This window comes from Schistocerca americana, chromosome 4, assembly GCF_021461395.2.
Source record: "Schistocerca americana isolate TAMUIC-IGC-003095 chromosome 4, iqSchAmer2.1, whole genome shotgun sequence".
Lineage (NCBI taxonomy): Eukaryota > Metazoa > Arthropoda > Insecta > Orthoptera > Acrididae > Schistocerca > Schistocerca americana.
In genome coordinates this window covers 469,706,755-469,725,314 of record NC_060122.1, presented here as the reverse complement: position 1 = coordinate 469,725,314, position 18,560 = coordinate 469,706,755, and the positions used below count along the sequence as shown (strand labels likewise).

Below are 18,560 nucleotides of genomic sequence, written 5' to 3'. Positions count from 1 at the left end.
TGATCAAGCAGAGAAACAAGTTGGCTTTAGGAATGGATTAGTACAATGGATTATCTTCAAGCTTTGCCTGAAATTACAGCCAGTGTGTATGAATTCATGTGAAAGCTTTTCACCCTCAGTTTCAACAAAATTGGTACTAGCGAAATCGGACACATAAGGCACTGATTCACCATATATATCGCTGCTGAATAATATATACGTAGTGACTGAGCTCCAGTTCTTTTGCCGTATAGTGCAGTGCAGTGTTGAGCTGTGTTGTGTGGGTGGCTATGTGAAGTATACGTATAAGCATTGTTACAGTGCAGATAGCAATCTGCTGTCCATGTCAGCTACTATAGCGATGATATCGCAATGAATTATTCTAAGGCATCAGAGAATTTTTGTGATTTTTATGTGTGTTCTAGTATTGTTCATTCCTTAGCAACAAGGAAGTTTTAGTTCAAATATAGTTTATCTGTACTATGATTATGTGTCGTCAAGCTTCTGTACTTGCTGTTTCTTTGTAAAGAGTTTAACTCTTTAGACAAAAGCAACAGAGAGACGGTTTGCTTACATAATGATAAGCCATTTCATGCACCTACAGGCTAGACGACAAATTGGACAACAAGGAATCTAGCAGTACGAGCATCATGGTGACCCCAACTTGAAACAACAGGAGGTTTGACTACCCCCGAGCTGGTATGATGAATTAATCGGTGGCAATTATCTTGTCAATTTCGTGACTGCCCCCATTCTGGCCACACAACCCAGCACTACGGTTTGTGCAAATGGAAGCCAGTTTCCTCTAAGTGTGTACTGTGGCAGACTCCCCTAAATTTGCTTTAGTCAATAGTCAGCTGGAGCAACATTATGCTGCTGAAGTGGAAGATTTGATCATTGCACCACTCTGAGTCAACATGTACGAAAAGCTAACATCAGAATTGTCACATCGGGTTTCCACATCACAATAGGAATGCCTCCAACAAGTGTTAACCCAAGAGGATATAGAGGAGCTAAACCCTTGCCATTATTTAAGGCATTTGCACAGCAAGTTGGGCACTGGAACAGTGCTGGGCACTTTGTGAAGCAACCACTTGCTGCCACAGATGAAAGCCATAAGACCGTCACAGATGGAGCTGCCTTTGGACTCAGTGGTTGACTTGACTGACAGGATAGCAGATGCTATAGTTCCTATTCTAACTGATGCATTGGTCACTATGTGTAATGAAGAGCTGACAGCGTCATGTTCTTGGCCCAACTGATGCACTGGCTGTGACGTGGCTCCGCCTAGTTCAACAACAATCACATGGGTGCATTATGATAATCTGGCAGCTAAGGTCGAGGCCCTCATCAAGCAAATAGATGAGTTGGTATCCCGGTACTGCAGCTACGGCGACACAAACCAGTACTGCAGAAGGTCTAGAAGTCGTTTCTCCACCACCTCATCAACATCCAAACAAGCAAACAATACCAGCACTAAGTCTGCATTAAGACAGTCGTTTTCCCCTCACACAATCCGCGAGTGGAACAGAGAGAGGGGGGGGATGACTTTGGCGCAAATTGTGCTCTCCGCCACACACTGCCTGGTGGCTAGTGGAGTATATATGTAGATGTAGATGTAGATCTGAGGGCCAGACACACAATTGCACATCACCATGCACATACCCAAATGCCAGCAGCAGTCAGATGTAGGTGCTGCCTCTGGTTGCCAAGTGTCATCTCAGCACCTTTTCATCAGTGACTGGAAGTCAGGCTGCAAATATTTAGGGAATACCAGGTCAAACTTGTGTATCCTCCTCCAGAGACTGCTATGTTGTTGTAGACCAGCAAACTTATTCCACTTGCCCTCTCCAAACAACTCTTCAATGTATGGAATTGGACCTGGGGCTGTGCTGAGTGTTCATATGGAATTTTATGATCACGGATGACACTGAGCCCATCACCAGGGCTGATCTGTTGGCATACTACCACCCCCTACTGGACATAGTGAATGCACAATTGTTGGATGGCTTACCCAGATTGGCAACTTCAGTTTTTTGTCACTGTGCAGTGGTGCACATAGCCAAAGTCGTGCAGATGGATGCTGGGGAGTACACATGCCTACTACAATGGTTGCTGACCTTGGAACAACCCCCTGGAGCACCAAAAGAGGCATGTCATGACACTGTACATCAAGACTACAGACAGCGCACCACTTTCGTGTTGACCATGACATCTGGTCCCAGATTGCTTAGCGATCGCAAAGGCAGAATTTAATGCCATGTAGAGAGAGGGGATTACACAGCCACCCACTGGTCCATGGTCCTCTCCCTTACATCTGGTGCCAAAGTAAAATGAAGCGTGACATCTGTGCGAGTATTACTGTGCCTTCAATGCATAGATGGTGCCAGATCGGTATACCGTTCCTCTACTGTAGGATTAGAGCTATGCATTATGTGGCATGACGATGTGTTAAGGTATGTACACAGGTACCTGCAGTGGAAGAAAAAATTCCAAAAACTGCCATCATCATCCCATTTGGATTGTTTGAGAGTCTGTATATGACATTTGATTTGCAAAATGCCACAAAAACATGGCAGCAGTTTATTGATGTGGTGCTATAGGGACTCCCCTTCAGTTTCACTTACTTAGATGACATCCTCATCTTCTTGTCAACTGTGAACCAGCATGAGCAACACTTGATACAAGTCTTGCAATGGCTAAATAAAAATGGCATGGTACTGCACACAACCAAGCATGTTTTTGGATAGCCACAGACTGATATTTTTAGGGCAACGAATTTTGTCCAAGGGCTCACTTCCTCAGCCTGAAAAGGTACAAGGCATTTTGCAGATCATGCTCTCACACGCCATTTGGACGTTACAATGTTTTCTCAGCATACTAAACTTCTACCACTGATGTCTGGCATACTCAGTGGCATTACAAGAACCTCTAGCCACAGCAGTCGCTGGCCCAAAAATCAAAAGGATTTCACCAACCCAGTGGACTGACACCGCGAGTTCAGCCCTATGAAGTGCTGAAGTGTAGCTTAGTGGATGCACTACTCCTCACTCATCCAGAATTGGAAGCACCTCTCACACTGGTGGTCAATGTTGAGTCAAACAGCAAATGGTGCCACTCTACAACAGTTCCATGAGGATGTGTGGCAACTTTTGGCTTTTTACTCCCATAAACTGTCCTCATCTCAGCAGAAGTGGAGCACTTACAATAAAATGTTTCTGCCCACAACTGGAAGCAATGGAGTTCATGATTTTTACAGACCACAATCCATTATATATGCATTCTGGCAGAACAACAAATTACAGCTCACCTTGCCAGCACAGCCAATTAATTTTCACAGTACAATTAATCACAAGATGTCAGACACATACAGGGGACTGACAATATATTGGCCAATTGCCTGTCTTGAGTCTAGCACTAAGGCTTTTGCCCGACTCATCGAGGCACAGAGATCTGACTGACACCTTCAAAACTACCTCAATGAGATGTCGACAGTTCTGAGTTGAGGTCAATCGATGTGCCTAGTACCAACATCATCAAAATATACTGTGGCCTCAAAGCCAAGTCCATTCTTGCTGGCAGCACCATGCATGCCTGCCTTTGACAACCTGCACAACTTAAGTTGTTCTGGCATCAGATCAGCTGTTCACCTGGTCTTCCTTTGCTTTGTGTGGCTAAGAATGCAAAAAGACTGCTGTGAATGAACTCGCACGTATGTCCAATGCCAACGCAGCAAGATCAACCATCACATACATGCACTGGATGGGAACTTTCCAATTACCAACATGTAATTTGCACATGTCCTTGTCAATGTTGTGGATCCACTGCCTTCTTCCAACAAACAACGATATATCCCTACCATGACTAATCGTTTTACATGGTGGCTGAAGCAACCCCATTGGATAACATATCCACCAAAATGGGCAGTGGTACGTCATTTCATGCGCTCGCAGGCAAGGCAATGATTCAGTCAATGACAAATCTAGCAGTATGACCACATGTACAAGAATGCTACAGTTTCTGTTAGACATCATCAGAACTGTACCAAATTGTAACAGGAGTCAAGCAAGCAGATTATACATCAAAATATTTATCAGTGCCACTAGAAGAAATTGCCAGTTCACTAAACTGTGAAAAAAGGAGGAGGATGATGTGTTAATAGAATATATGCAAATCACCTACATTTGGTAAATGATAATGTAATGACTGGCTCTAGTGCAGATAAACTTCAATGACACATGGCAAAATTTGATAGAGAACAAAATAATTTATAATACCTGCATTGAAAAGAATATGCATCAAATTAATAACAAAGTCATAGAACCAATAGATAGAGCACTTGAAGACAATGTCTGGGTGTACAGGAAAAGGAATAAGGGGAGTAAATATGACCTGAAGCATTTTCAGATTTTTGGTATAAATTAAACAGAGAATTAAAACTAAGCCTGTCAGTAGAAAGTTCCCATCAGTATATATTATCACTTTTGCTTTACAGAAGTGAGGCATGGACTTTTAATGGCAGAAAATTCTGAAACAGACAGATGCTCAGAGAGCATTGGAGAGATGCATGTCAGGAGTTATTGGGAAAGATAGAACACAGAGAGATGGATCAGACTAGAAACTGGAATGGAAAATATAATGCAGTTGAAATGGAGGTGGGCAGAGCAAACAGCCAGGTGAATGGATAGTTGACTAACCGAGAAAGTAATCTCGTGGATTCCAAAAGATAAGAAAAAACTGACGTAATGAAAGGTGTGCGGATGACATTAGGAAATGTGTACAAACAAAACAGAAGCGCATATCTGCTGACTAATAAATGAAGAAGTCGGGAGGAGGTCAATTACCAGTAGTGGAAGCCATATTGCTGATTATCATGGTCATGATGCTAATGGTTGCAAATTATCCAGGCAAAGTGTTTCAGTCTGCAGTGAAACATGCAACTTCTGTATACCTTTTATTTTAGATCTACAGCTCTTTCAACTACGCCACAAATCTATTGAAACACACAATTTCAAACAACCACCACATCTACTTAAGTCCCCCATCTGTGCTTGGAGAGATTTTGTAATTAATTTCAGTCTGTGTTTACATGTTCTTTATTGGTGTTGCCAATAAATAACATCAAATTAACTGCAGTGCCAGCACAATGTAGTCAGCTGGGGCAATGTACCCATACAGGTTTGTGTGTGTGGAGCGGGGTGCAGGGGATGGGGTGGAGTGGGGGTACGCCATAGCTCTGAAAAAGAATTCATCTGAAAGCTAGCAAGGTTCTCTATTATGTTTACGTACCTTACACAAGGTGGTCGTGAGTGTAAAAGTGTGTGATTCTAACTTGAAAAAAAGTTACAGTTGTGCGGTTAAAAAAAGGGTTTGTAAGAACTGTAACACTGAAATAACAATGCTAAACGAGCTAATTTCAAGCTTACGATTCATAGTCAATGCTTTAAGAAGTGATATTCACTCACTCAAGAAAGAAAATCAGAATCTGCGACTACAACCAGCACCAAGTGAAGTTATGCAAGTCAAAAGCAATAAATTGCCAGAGTGGATAAAAGTGTCACAAAAAGATAGTTTGTAAGAGAGAGAGAGAGAGAGAGAGAGAGAGAGAGAGAGAGAGAGAGAGAGAGAGAACAAAAGTTATGTTTTGCAAACAAGTGACTGTGATAACCACTCTCCAAATGATCATGAGATTGTAAAAATCAGTGTGCTGAAAGTGAATGGAGTTTTTGCAGCTGTTGTTAATAACAAACACGGATCACCAAGGAAAAAAAGAGGAGTGCTCTTTTACTAACCAGCAGTCATGGCAGAAATCTGTCCAGTATATTCTGAGAGAAAAATTGTGAGGTAGCAGTGACTAGTGCAGACAGCTAGGACAGCTTGTTGGTTGTCATGCCCACATGGAATGCAGCACAGTGGTTGCAGCTGAGTTTGTAGATAATGTGACTGGTTTCAAAGGTAAGCTTGCCTTTTATGGGATAGGTGATGTTTGTGAGTAGGTGGTGGTAGGAGGACGTATGGGTCACAAACATCACCTATCCCATCAAAGACAGGGCTACCTGTGAAACCAGTCATGTGATCTACAAGCTGAGCTGCAACCACTGCACTGCATTCTATGTGGGCATGACAACCAACGTCCGCATGAGTGGCCACTGGCAAACTGTGGCAGAGAAACAAGTGGATCACCCTGTTGCTGAGCATCCTGCCAAACATGACATCCTTCATTTCAATGACTGCTTCACAGCCTGTGCCATATGGATCCTTCCCCCCAACACCAGCTTTTCTGAAATCCACTGGTGGGAATTTCCTTGCAATATATCCTATGTTCCTGTAACTCTCCTGGCCTCAACCTTTGTTAGTCATTGTCCTCTCCCATCTAGACCATTCCCTGTTCCCATTCCAGCACTACACAGCCCTCATTCCACCATATCTCCGTTTGGGATCCTCACTACATTCTGACACTTGAAAAAATATACACCGCGAAGAAAAAAATTTACCGGACAAAAGCGCTGGCAGGTCGATAGACACACAAACAAACACAAACAAACACACAAAATTCAAGCTTTCGCAACAAACTGTTGCCTCATCAGGAAAGAGGGAAGGAGAGAGGAAGACGAAAGGAAGTGGGTTTTAAGGGAGAGGGTAAGGAGTCATTCCAATCCCGGGAGCGGAAAGACTTACCTTAGGGGGAAAAAAGGACAGGTACACACTCGCACACACGCACATATCCATCCACACATACAGACACAAGCAGACATATTTGTCTGTGTCTGTATGTGTGGATGGATATGTGCGTGTGTGCGAGTGTATACCTGTCCTTTTTTCCCCCTAAGGTAAGTCTTTCCGCTCCCGGGATTGGAATGACTCCTTACCCTCTCCCTTAAAACCCACTTCCTTTCGTCTTCCTCTCTCCTTCCCTCTTTCCTGATGAGGCAACAGTTTGTTGCGAAAGCTTGAATTTTGTGTGTTTGTTTGTGTGTCTATCGACCTGCCAGCGCTTTTGTTCGGTAAGTCACCTCATCTTTGTTTTTATATATAATTTTTCCCACGTGGAATGTTTCCTTCCATTATATATATATATATATATATATATATATATATATATATATATATATACAAAAACCTTTGCATACTTCAGAGTAATACATCCAGTTCAAAACTATTAACTATTAAAACAACTGAAGGAAAATATGTTTATAATTTGGAAAAATAGAGTTAAGAGGGTTCTCTGGCACATTAGTCAACTACGAAACTTGTTCAAAAGCATATAAGGAAGCCTTGAATATACACCTCAAAGAAACTGCACAACAAAAACAGTAAGATCAAAAATGGTTCAAATGGCTCTGAGCACTTTGGGACCTAACATCTGAGGTCATCAGTCCCCTAGAACTTAGAACTACTTAAACCTAACTAACCTAAGGACATCACACACATCCATGCCCAAGGCAGGATTCGAACCTGTGACCGTAGCGGTTGCGCAGTTCCAGACTGAAGTGTCTAGAACCGCTAGGGCACACCAGCCGGCAAAACAGTAAGATCAAAGAACACTAACAGACCAGTGTAGAACTGAGTAAATGAGAGATTTAGCTGAAAACCAGAGCCCAGAATTACTAGCAAACAACTGAAGATTGGAAGTGTGAATGTTTTAGATATTTACACAGTTAATACCACTTTTAATAATCATTTTATTATTTCGCATAACTTCTGATTGTGAAATTCTAGAACACCATACCAAGTTAAAAAAAAAAAAAAGTGTATATGCATGAAAAAGGTACAGCTTACAGCTGAGTAAAGACGACAACTCACTGAATAGTAGAGCTTGGGTTGCAACGCCAGCACAATGTGGTCAAGCAGGTAATGTAGTTACACGTGTGTGTTTGTATGGGTGTGTGTGTGTGTGTGTGTGTGTGTACTTTACAGTCCTGCAAAAGGTTTCATCCAAAGGTTAGGAAAGTTCTCAGTCTTGTTTACGTTCATTTTGATGGCTCAGCACCTCTACTTTATCTCTACTATTTGGTGAGTTGTTACCCTTACTCTTTAAATGATCTACATTCCACCACGACCCTCCATTACCACAGATACAATGCAGGCACTTGCCCATGTGTGTAACAAGTGATAGGAAGAAAGCAGAAGCTGACCCCCCGCCCCCCAAAAAAATAGGAAGAAAGAAACTGCACAAAACTAAACTAACTTCTTGTTCTGCCCAACAGACAGAAATATCAATTCAGTATCAGATTCAATAAAACAAGAAGATATAATGGATAATGGCTGGCAGAAAGTGCTCCCAGTCATTTTTCATAGAACATCAAAATTATTTCCACACCCGGTGTGAAACTAACAAAAGTTGCTCCTCCTAGGTCAGATTGGATACGTTCTTGCACCCACTCATTCCTCTTCTAATTCACCTGTTCAATGAAAATTTTAATGAAAGTGTGGATTAAAATTCACCATTTTTAAGCAACTGCAGAAAATGATAGTGTTGACAAAAAAAGAAAACTATTGGCAAGAAAACTACTGACCAATAGTCTAGTTCCAGTCTTAGGGAAAGTATATGAAATAAATGTTGCCCTGAGATAAAAACAGGAAAAAAGCATTGTGGAAGAAGAGTACGCAATTTCAGAAAATGTTACTCAGCATCATCTGCTGTATGTAGTCTAGTACGTATACAATTAGTGAAAACAAAGGAAGCATGGCAAATCTTTCGTGGATGTGATACAATTTCTCATGAATTGCCACTTAATTAAATGGAAATAAATCAGGGGAATAGCTAAAAGTTTCTTATAACCATACCTGCCAGACAGATATCAGACGACATATGAAGGCTAACATTGTTATGAAGTACACTACCATTAAAACTATTGTAAGCTGTCGTGTGTCTCAAGAATCTGTTGAGGCCTTAAATGTTTAATGAGTTGCTTGCACTTATCCTGACGAGAACGGCCCATACGAGTGCAAAAGCTGTAGATCACATAATAACTAAAAGAGAAAATACTGCCTCAGCAGATGCTATAAATGGTCATCCCTCAGACCATGGAGGCTGAATTTTAGTAATAGACTGCAATGTTGGAAATCAAAAAGTGAAAACGATGGGTACAAGAGAATACTGTCTGATACTAAAACTGATTTACTTAAACATAATGCATGGTTAGCAGTGTATCAGGCTAAAGAAGTAAATAGTAAGTGGGAAATTTTCATAATTATTTCAATAGGGCACTTAGCTAGCACAATTCCTTTAAGGTAAGCAAATCACACTAAAATAAGCAGTGTATTATATGAATAAAGATGTAAAATAAGGGAAAGGCAGTCACTCTCCTGTAGCAGACTGATGCACGGAGCACAGAAATATGAAACAGCAAACAGCGTTCACTGTAGCTTTCGAGCTCCTGCTCCTATATGAGGAAAAGTATTTTTGTTAGAAAAAGAGCAAAAGCTCAGAAGCTGGTGTGAATACTTTTTCCTGTTGTGTGTTTCTGTGCTCCATGCAACGGCCTGCTATAGATGAGTGGATGCCTTTCTCTTATTGTATACATTGCCCCATCCAGGAATTTCCATAAGTTATACAATGTCTTACACTAAATGTGTAACATTAGATTTAAAAAAGGGCAGATTGTGTAATGGTATTCTGCTGGCCTACAAGCAATGGATTGAGACAGACTGTCTAGAAATAAAATAAATAATATAGAAATAACTGTTAACAATAAACATGTAAGTGTTCCAAACATAGTAATCTTTGGAATGTTTATTTCACAGATGTGATAATGTAAAGTCCTAGTAGAACGTATATAATTTAGCAGCAAAAGAAAAACCTTACTGAATAGTGGAGGCATGGAGTCACTGAGAACCAAATAAGGAAAACTGAAAACTTGCTACCTTTCAAGGAAATCCTTTTTCAGGCTAGAGTACACACACACACATGTGGATGCACATGCACATCTCTACAGCCGAAGTATCCTTGCTGAATACACAATGCTGGGACTGCAATTTGCAGCATGATTAGTGTGAAGAGTTGTGTCAGATGAAGTGAGAGAGGGGAATGGAGACAAAGTGTGAGGGGGAAGGTTGGGGAACAGTGGCTTATGGCTTGGAGGAAGGCAGCAAATGCATGGGAGAGGAGTGCAGGAGATAGCTGGAGCAGGTGTATGGGATAGGGATGTGACATAGGCAGTAGCACCAGTTAAGGTCATGCAGCACACAATAAACAATGACAATGGCAGATGGGGTTGTACTGGGATGTGAAATATGGCATCCCGGCTAAGACACAAGTTGAAAATATGGTCACTATTTTTTATTTACTTAAATTTGCCATATTTCGTGACAGTACCTTTTCCGTTAGACGTTTGCAAGGCGATATTAGTCTTGGTTTCAGTTCTCTAAGTATGATTCCACAATGCATCTTTGTTGGCTGCAGAAAAGACGTGGTTCAACATGTTTGCCTCATTTTGGTGTTTCAAATACCATTTCTTCAAATGTAATTTATCTTATATAGTTAATACAAAAAAAATAGTAACATAATTCAAAATTATTTATGACGGCGACCTTCACATTCTTCTTCTGTCAACACACACCAAGGGTTAACTGCCGACTGACTATAGCCAAAGACGACTCTAACATCAAAGATATTTTACACAACACACAAGCTTCCACTTGTAATCAGTCTCTTTGCTATTCTTCGATACATTTACTAATAGTAATCAATATGCTTTCACTCTCAAAAACAGAAGTAAATTAACATATAATAAGGCAAATTATAATAAATTCTGACAAAAAATATAAGAAAACATTTACAATTCGGTATCGACAAATACGGTAAAAAAAATAACATCTCCCAGATCCATTACAGATGGAGTGACAGGACAGAGGAAGGAGAGACTGTATGGAAGAGAGTGGGGTGCAGGACGCAGGATGTGCTGAGTGGGTTAGCAGAGTTGATGCCATGAGAATAACATGTTGAAGGGACAACCCACATCTACATAGTTTAGTAAAGCTAATGTTGGGAGAAGGATACAGATGGCATGGATTGTGAATTAGCAATTGAAATTGAGCATCTGCGGCCAGTAGTGTGTGCCACCACTGGGTGCTCAAGTCTTTTCTTGCCCACAGTTTGGAGACAGACATCCATTCGTGTGGTGATCCCCACATACAACTCTGTGCACAAATTGCACCAGACTGCAATGTGACAAGCTTGCTTTCACAGGTGGCCTTGACTCTGATGCAATAGGATAAGCATGTGACGAGATTGGAGCAGGATGTCCTGGATTGGTGAATCAGACAAGTCTTGCACTTGGGGACACCTGGAATAGAGGAACGTCCTACGTGAAGTGGTATTCTGCTGCTACCCAGTCTACACATTATCCATTCCCAACACCTTCCCACAGGGGTCACATCCATATGGAAAACTCAGATGCAAGACCATCTGTACAAGTTTGTATCTCATTTTATACTAACATTGTAAACATACATATTACTGACCTGTCTCTGCAGATGGGTCAGTTTACTGCGGCTAAATAGTATTCCAACCATATGTTCCTTTAAGTCATTGTTTTCCTCCCCCTCCTTTCTCACTGCAACTTCTTCACCTAGTATGAGTTTTCCAAACACCTAACAAAAAGACAAAATAATATATACATCAATATGGATCAGATCCAGCACTTGCATTCAATATTCAAGGATAATCCTGAATAACAAAAGATTCATAAATAAATTCATTAATAAATTACAAGAAAAGGTTAACATAAATATTATTGTTTTAGTTATATATAAAAATTGATCTAAATAATAAATGAAAAGACCAAGTAATTACTTCAGTAAATTAATTTTGAAGGAGGAATTATTATAGCGATGAATGTAAATCACAGCAGCCAGTCAAAATGTTGTGATTTTTTTCTCTATATCACTATCATCATAATTCTAAACATTGTAGTATTCTCAAGCCACCTCGAATAAAATAAGAAATTAACAATGTAGGAAAAGATAGATTACTACTTACTGTACAGATGACACATCAAGTTGCAAATAGGCACAATTAAAAGACACTCACACGAAGCTTTTGGCCTCAACCTTCATCAGAAAAAGATAAACACATGCCATTCGTTCACACAAGCAAGCACACCTCATGCACACATGACCGCTAGTTCTGGCAGCTGAGGTCAGCCTTTCTAATGAAGGCTGTGGTCGAAAGATTTGTGCAAGTGTCTCTTGACTGCACCTGTCTGCAACTTGACAGGCCATCTTTATGGTAAGTAGAAATCTATATTTTCCTAGATTGTTGATTTTATTACCAGAGTTTCCATTGTTAAAAACTAAGCTATTATTTTGTAAGCATTAAATACAAGTGACAACAATATAAACAGGATAGACTGCTATTCACTACATAGAGGAGTTGTGTGGCTGACAGGTACATTGGGTGAGGGGGGAGACTGCTAGATATCACCAGCTTTCAGACTAATCCAATACTAGTCTGGTAGCTAACAATACCTAGTAGTCTTTTCACCAATGTGCCCATCCGGCACTCAACACTTCCTCTATGTGTTGCTTGGCAATCTATCCTTTCTATATTGTTATTACAACCCAGATTTTCCATTAAATAGAAGTGATTTGAAGATATTAATATTTTTTTGCACTTAAGATAACTTATTTAATTAACAATGAACATAATTGCAGCTTAACATGTTGCAATTATCACCACATTTAATTATTTTATTGTGTATAGAATTATTTATACCTGAACTCACAATAAATTACATATACTAGACAGTGGCTATCTGTATCTCAATTCTTTTACAGTATATTGCTTCAGCACAAACAACACTAGTCAACATGTTCTTTTGGTTCGGAATTCTTGAGATTTTCATGGACACTTGTCGAGGAATTTCTTACAGACTTCTGTCTCAGAACCTTAGGCAGATGTTTAATTACTGATGTTTCTGACTTTTGTCAACACACGTGGCTGGCATTGTCAAAGATTCATACTGAATTGCTGGTGCAATGGAGGGTGAATCTATGTTCTTTTTGTGTTTGTTTATGGTTTAGAGCTCTCATAGGAGGAGAATTACTGAAGATGAAGCACTTTTCCCAAAACTGACAAGCATTACACTTTACGCCTAACTCATGTACTGATCTGTTGTGCCATATTTCTTGATACTGCAGTCCGCCTGCTTAGCTGATTGTGCTTGCCTACCATTTAGCAGGCCTGGGCTCGATTCCTGGCCAGGATGAAGATTTTCTCTGCTCGTTGGTGTTGTGTTGTCCTTATCATCATTTCATCTTCATCATCGGTGCACAAGTTGCCCAATGTGCTCGTTGGTGTTGTGTTGTCATCATTTCATCTTCAGTGCACAAGTTGCCCAATGTGGCATTCACTGAAATGAGACTTGCACTTGGTGGCTGAAGTTCCCGAGATGGGGCCTCCTGGCCAACAATGCCACATGATCTCTCTCTCCCCCCCCCCCCCCCCCCCTTTATACTGAAAGTTTTTCATCTGCTACCACGCACCAAGAAAAGAATGATTCTTCCATTACACAATTTGAAAATCATATAAGAGCCTAAGGCCTTTTTGGTGAAATCACAGTATAGGTAACACACAAAAATATTTTGAGATGTTGGGGGAGGGGGAGATGGATGGGCCAACACTTAATAATTTCATGAAAATCATGGCATAGAAAAGAAGAAATATTTACATAGACTAAGGTAGACATACTGCCCTGGCAAACACAGTGATCCTCTGGTGAGTTTTTAAATTGTATATATCAGCTTGAGGTCACACAAATGGTATCACTATCAGCTTCAACTTATTACCAAGTCCTCATTAGACATTCATCACAGACAATTTACTCAGTGACAAATTCAACTCATTTGATGATGACTTAGTAATAACTTGAAACTTATGCAAACTGAGGCTTAAATATAAGTATAATAATAATAATAACAATAATAACCCGTGGAGACCCGGGAAAAGAATAGGCCTCCGGTATGTTCTGCCAGTCGTAAAACGCGACGAAAAGAACAAACCACTAATAGAGCTAACCCCCCTTTTAGTGTGATTAGTTGGTTCAGGACAGAACTAATGAAGCCTCGGACAAGTGCTGTCATGGTCGGGGACGACGCTTGAACCCTATGCCCGTCCACAATGGTAACGACACTGCTAGCCACACGGAAAATGATTCAAATCCAAATAGAGGTGTTTTGCAGGATATGCTTCCTGCAACCACTTTAGACGGAAAACAAAGACAGATGATGAGATGGTCAGATGAAGTTAACGGACACATCATGTTCTGTTATTACCAAGCAACAAACTTAGGAACCAACATAACTGGATACAGATCATAAGTATACACGACATTTATTACCAGATACCCAGAATTAAAATTTTTAACAGAACAACAACTAACTGATCAGATCCGTGTAACAATCAAAAATAACAGGATACCCCAGTCAGAATTAGAAAACATCAAACAACAAGTACAACAAATACTAGAACAAAATAATGTGCAATCAGAAGAAGAAGAAAATACAGTAATGGACTCAAACATCCCAGAGCAAACAAACAAAGAACAACACGCATCAATTAAACAATCGGAGGAAAACGAAATCTTAGGACAGCCACCAGAACAAGCACAAATAGAACACAAAGTGACACTCAGTTCAGCTGAAATATATAGAATACAAAGACACAAATACAGACATTAGACCATTCTTGCATAGACCACCAAATAACCCACAAGCCGAAACAACAATAACAACTATCAACACAATCATACACAACAAAATAAATGAAAATACAACTATGGAAGAGTTACAACTACTGATTTATATAGGAGCACTCACTACACTAAATATACACACTAGGCAGAGATCAGAACCAACCACCATACAGAAGAAACCCACAAAACCAGCATGGCAACACAAGCTACAGATCAGAATAGAAAAACTGAGAAAAGACATCAGACAGCAAACACAATTTATAAGAAATGAAATATCAGACAAAAACCCAAAAAGGTTAGATAAAATCTCACAACAAGGAGCGATAGAGCAATCAGATGAAAAGAAGCAGAAATTACAAGCATTGGCCAAACGAATTAGAAGATACAAAAAAAGTGAAAATAGAAGGAAACAAAACCAAACATTCAACACAAACCAAAAGAAATTTTACCAGACAATAGATAACACACACATTAAAATAGACAATCCACCAAACATAACTGACATGGAACACTTCTGGAGCAACATATGGTCAAACCCGGTACAACATAACAGGCATGCACGGTGGATACAAGCAGAAACAGACACATGCAAGATGATACCACAAATGCCTGAAGTGATAATTTTGCAACATGAAGTCACCCAAGCAATTAATTCTACTCACAATTGGAAAGCCCCTGGAAAAGATAAAATAGCAAATTTCTGGCTAAAGAAGTTCACCTCAACACATTCACATCTAACTAAATTATTAAAGTGTCTATCGACCTGCCAGCGCTTTTGTTCGGTAAGTCACCTCATCTTTGTTTTTATATATAATTTTTCCCACGTGGAATGTTTCCTTCCATTATATTAAATTATTTAACAGTTGCATTGCAGACCCATACACATTCCCTGATACACTTACACATGGAATAACTTATCTGAAACCTAAAGATCAAGCAGACACAGCAAACCCAGCAAAATATCACCCCATAACATGCCTACCAACAACATACAAAATATTGACTTCAGTCATTACACAGAAATTCATGACACATACAACACAGAACAAAATTATAAATGAAGACCAAAAAGGCTGCTGCAAAGGAGTACGAGGATGTAAAGAGCAACTGATAATAGATGCAGAGGTGACATATCAAGCTAAAACTAAACAAAGGTCGCTACATTATGCATACATTGATTACCAAAAAGCTTTTGATAGTGTACCCCACTCATGGTTACTACATATATTGGAAATATACAAAGTAGATCCTAAGCTGATACAATTCCTAAACATAGTAATGAAAAATTGGAAAACCACACTTAATATCCAAGCAAATTCAAATAATATCACATCACAGCCAATACAGATTAAGTGTGGAATATACCAAGGAGACTCATTAAGTCCTTTCTGGTTCTGCCTTGCTCTGAACCCATTATCCAACATGCTAAATAATACAAATTATGGATATAGTTATAATAGAGGGAAACATTCCACGTAGGAAATAAATATCTAAAAACAAAGATGATTTGACTTACCAAATGAAAGTGCTGGCAGGTCGACAGACACACAAACAACCACAAACATACACACAAAATTCAAGCTTTCGCAACAAACTGTTGCCTCATCAGGAAAGAGGGAAGGAGAGGGAAAGACGAAAGGAAGTGGGTTTTAAGGGAGAGGGTAAGGAGTCATTCCAATCCCGGGAGCGGAAAGACTTACCTTAGGGGGTAAAAAGGACGGGTATACACTCGCACACACACACACACACACACATATCCATCCACACATATACAGACACAAGCAGACATATTTAAAGACAAAGAGTTTGGGCAGAGATGTCAGTTGAGGTATGAGTGGCGGCAACTTGAAATTAGCGGAGATTGAGGCTTGGTGGATAACGGGAAGAGAGGATATATTGAAGAGCAAGTTCCCATCTCCGGAGTTCGGATAGGTTGGTGTTGGTGGGAAGTATCCAGATAACCCGGACGGTGTAACACTGTGCCAAGATGTGCTGGCCGTGCACCAAGGCATGTTTAGCCACAGGGTGATCCTCATTACCAACAAACACTGTCTGCCTGTGTCCATTCATGCGAATGGACAGTTTGTTGCTGGTCATTCCCACATAGAATGCGTCACAGTGTAGGCAGGTCAGTTGGTAGATCACGTGGGTGCTTTCACACGTAGCTCTGCCCTTGATCGTGTACACCTTCCGGGTTACAGGACTGGAGTAGGTGGTGGTGGGAGGGTGCATGGGACAGGTTTTACACCGGGGGCGGTTACAAGGGTAGGAGCCAGAGGGTAGGGAAGGTGGTTTGGGGATTTCATAGGGATGAACTAAGAGGTTACGAAGGTTAGGTGGACGGCGGAAAGACACTCTTGGTGGAGTGGGGAGGATTTCATGAAGGATGGATCTCATTTCTGGGCAGGATTTTAGGAAGTCGTATCCCTGCTGGAGAGCCACATTCAGAATCTGATCCAGTCCCGGAAAGTATCCTGTCACAAGTGGGGCACTTTTGTGGTTCTTCTGTGGGAGGTTCTGGGTTTGAGAGGATGAGGAAGTGGCTCTGGTTATTTGCTTCTGTACCAGGTCGGGAGGGTAGTTGCGGGATGCGAAAGCTGTTGTCAGGTTGTTGGTGTAATGCTTCATGGATTCCGGACTGGAGCAGATTCGTTTGCCACGAAGACCTAGGCTGTAGGGAAGGGACCGTTTGATGTGGAATGGGTGGCAGCTGTCGTAATGGAGGTACTGTTGCTTGTTGGTGGGTTTGATGTGGAGGGACGTGTGAAGCTGGACATTGGACAGGTGGAGGTCAACATCAAGGAAAGTGGCATGGGATTTGGAGTACGACCAGGTGAATCTGATGGAACCAAAGGAGTTGAGGTTGGAGAGGAAATTCTGGAGGATGGCCCCTTCGTACGCCAACCTATTCATGGGTCGCTTAGCAGAAGCCTTCTTGGTTACCCAGGCCTGCCAACCCAAAGTTTGGTACAGATTTATTGATGACATATTCATGATCTGGACTCACAGTGAAGAAGAACTCCAGAATTTCCTCTCCAACCTCAACTCCTTTGGTTCCATCAGATTCACCTGGTCGTACTCCAAATCCCATGCCACTTTCCTTGATTTGACCTCCACCTGTCCAATGTCCAGCTTCACACGTCCGTCCACATCAAACCCACCAACAAGCAACAGTACCTCCATTACGACAGCTGCCACCCATTCCACATCAAACGGTCCCTTCCCTACAGCCTAGGTCTTCGTGGCAAACGAATCTGCTCCAGTCCGGAATCCCTGAAGCATTACACCAACAACCTGACAACAGCTTCGCATCCCGCAACTACCCTCCCGACCTGGTACAGAAGCAAATAACCAGAGCCACTTCCTCATCCTCTCAAACCCAGAACCTCCCACAGAAGAACCACAAAAGTGCCCCACTTGTGACAGGATACTTTCCGGGACTGGATCAGATTCTGAATGTGGCTCTCCAGCAGGGATACGACTTCCTCAAATCCTGCCCTGAAATGAGATCCATCCTTCATGAAATCCTCCCCACGCCACCAAGAGTGTCTTTCCGCCGTCCACCTAACCTTCGTAACCTCTTAGTTCATCCCTATGAAATCCCCAAACCACCTTCCCTACCCTCTGGCTCCTACCCTTGTAACCGCCCCCGGTGTAAAACCTGTCCCATGCACCCTCCCACCACCACCTACTCCAGTCCTGTAACCCGGAAGGTGTACACGATCAAGGGCAGAGCTACGTGTGAAAGCACCCACGTGATCTACCAACTGACCTGCCTACACTGTGACGCATTCTATGTGGGAATGACCAGCAACAAACTGTCCATTCGCATGAATGGGCACAGGCAGACAGTGTTTGTTGGTAATGAGGATCACCCTGTGGCTA

At 41.2% G+C, this 18,560-nt stretch overlaps 1 protein-coding gene across 1 annotated transcript in view; it reads right to left on the bottom strand.

The window, feature by feature from the left end:
• Positions 1–18,560, bottom strand: part of LOC124613550 (E3 ubiquitin-protein ligase MYCBP2-like) — a gene marked incomplete at its 5' end in the record, with an annotated part of 333,858 nt that overhangs the window by 80,055 nt on the left and 235,243 nt on the right. Inside the window, one exon of the mRNA XM_047142262.1 lies at positions 11,446–11,574. Within this exon, the coding sequence (XP_046998218.1) occupies positions 11,446–11,574 (129 nt within the window). The remainder of the gene's footprint in view (positions 1–11,445; positions 11,575–18,560) is intronic.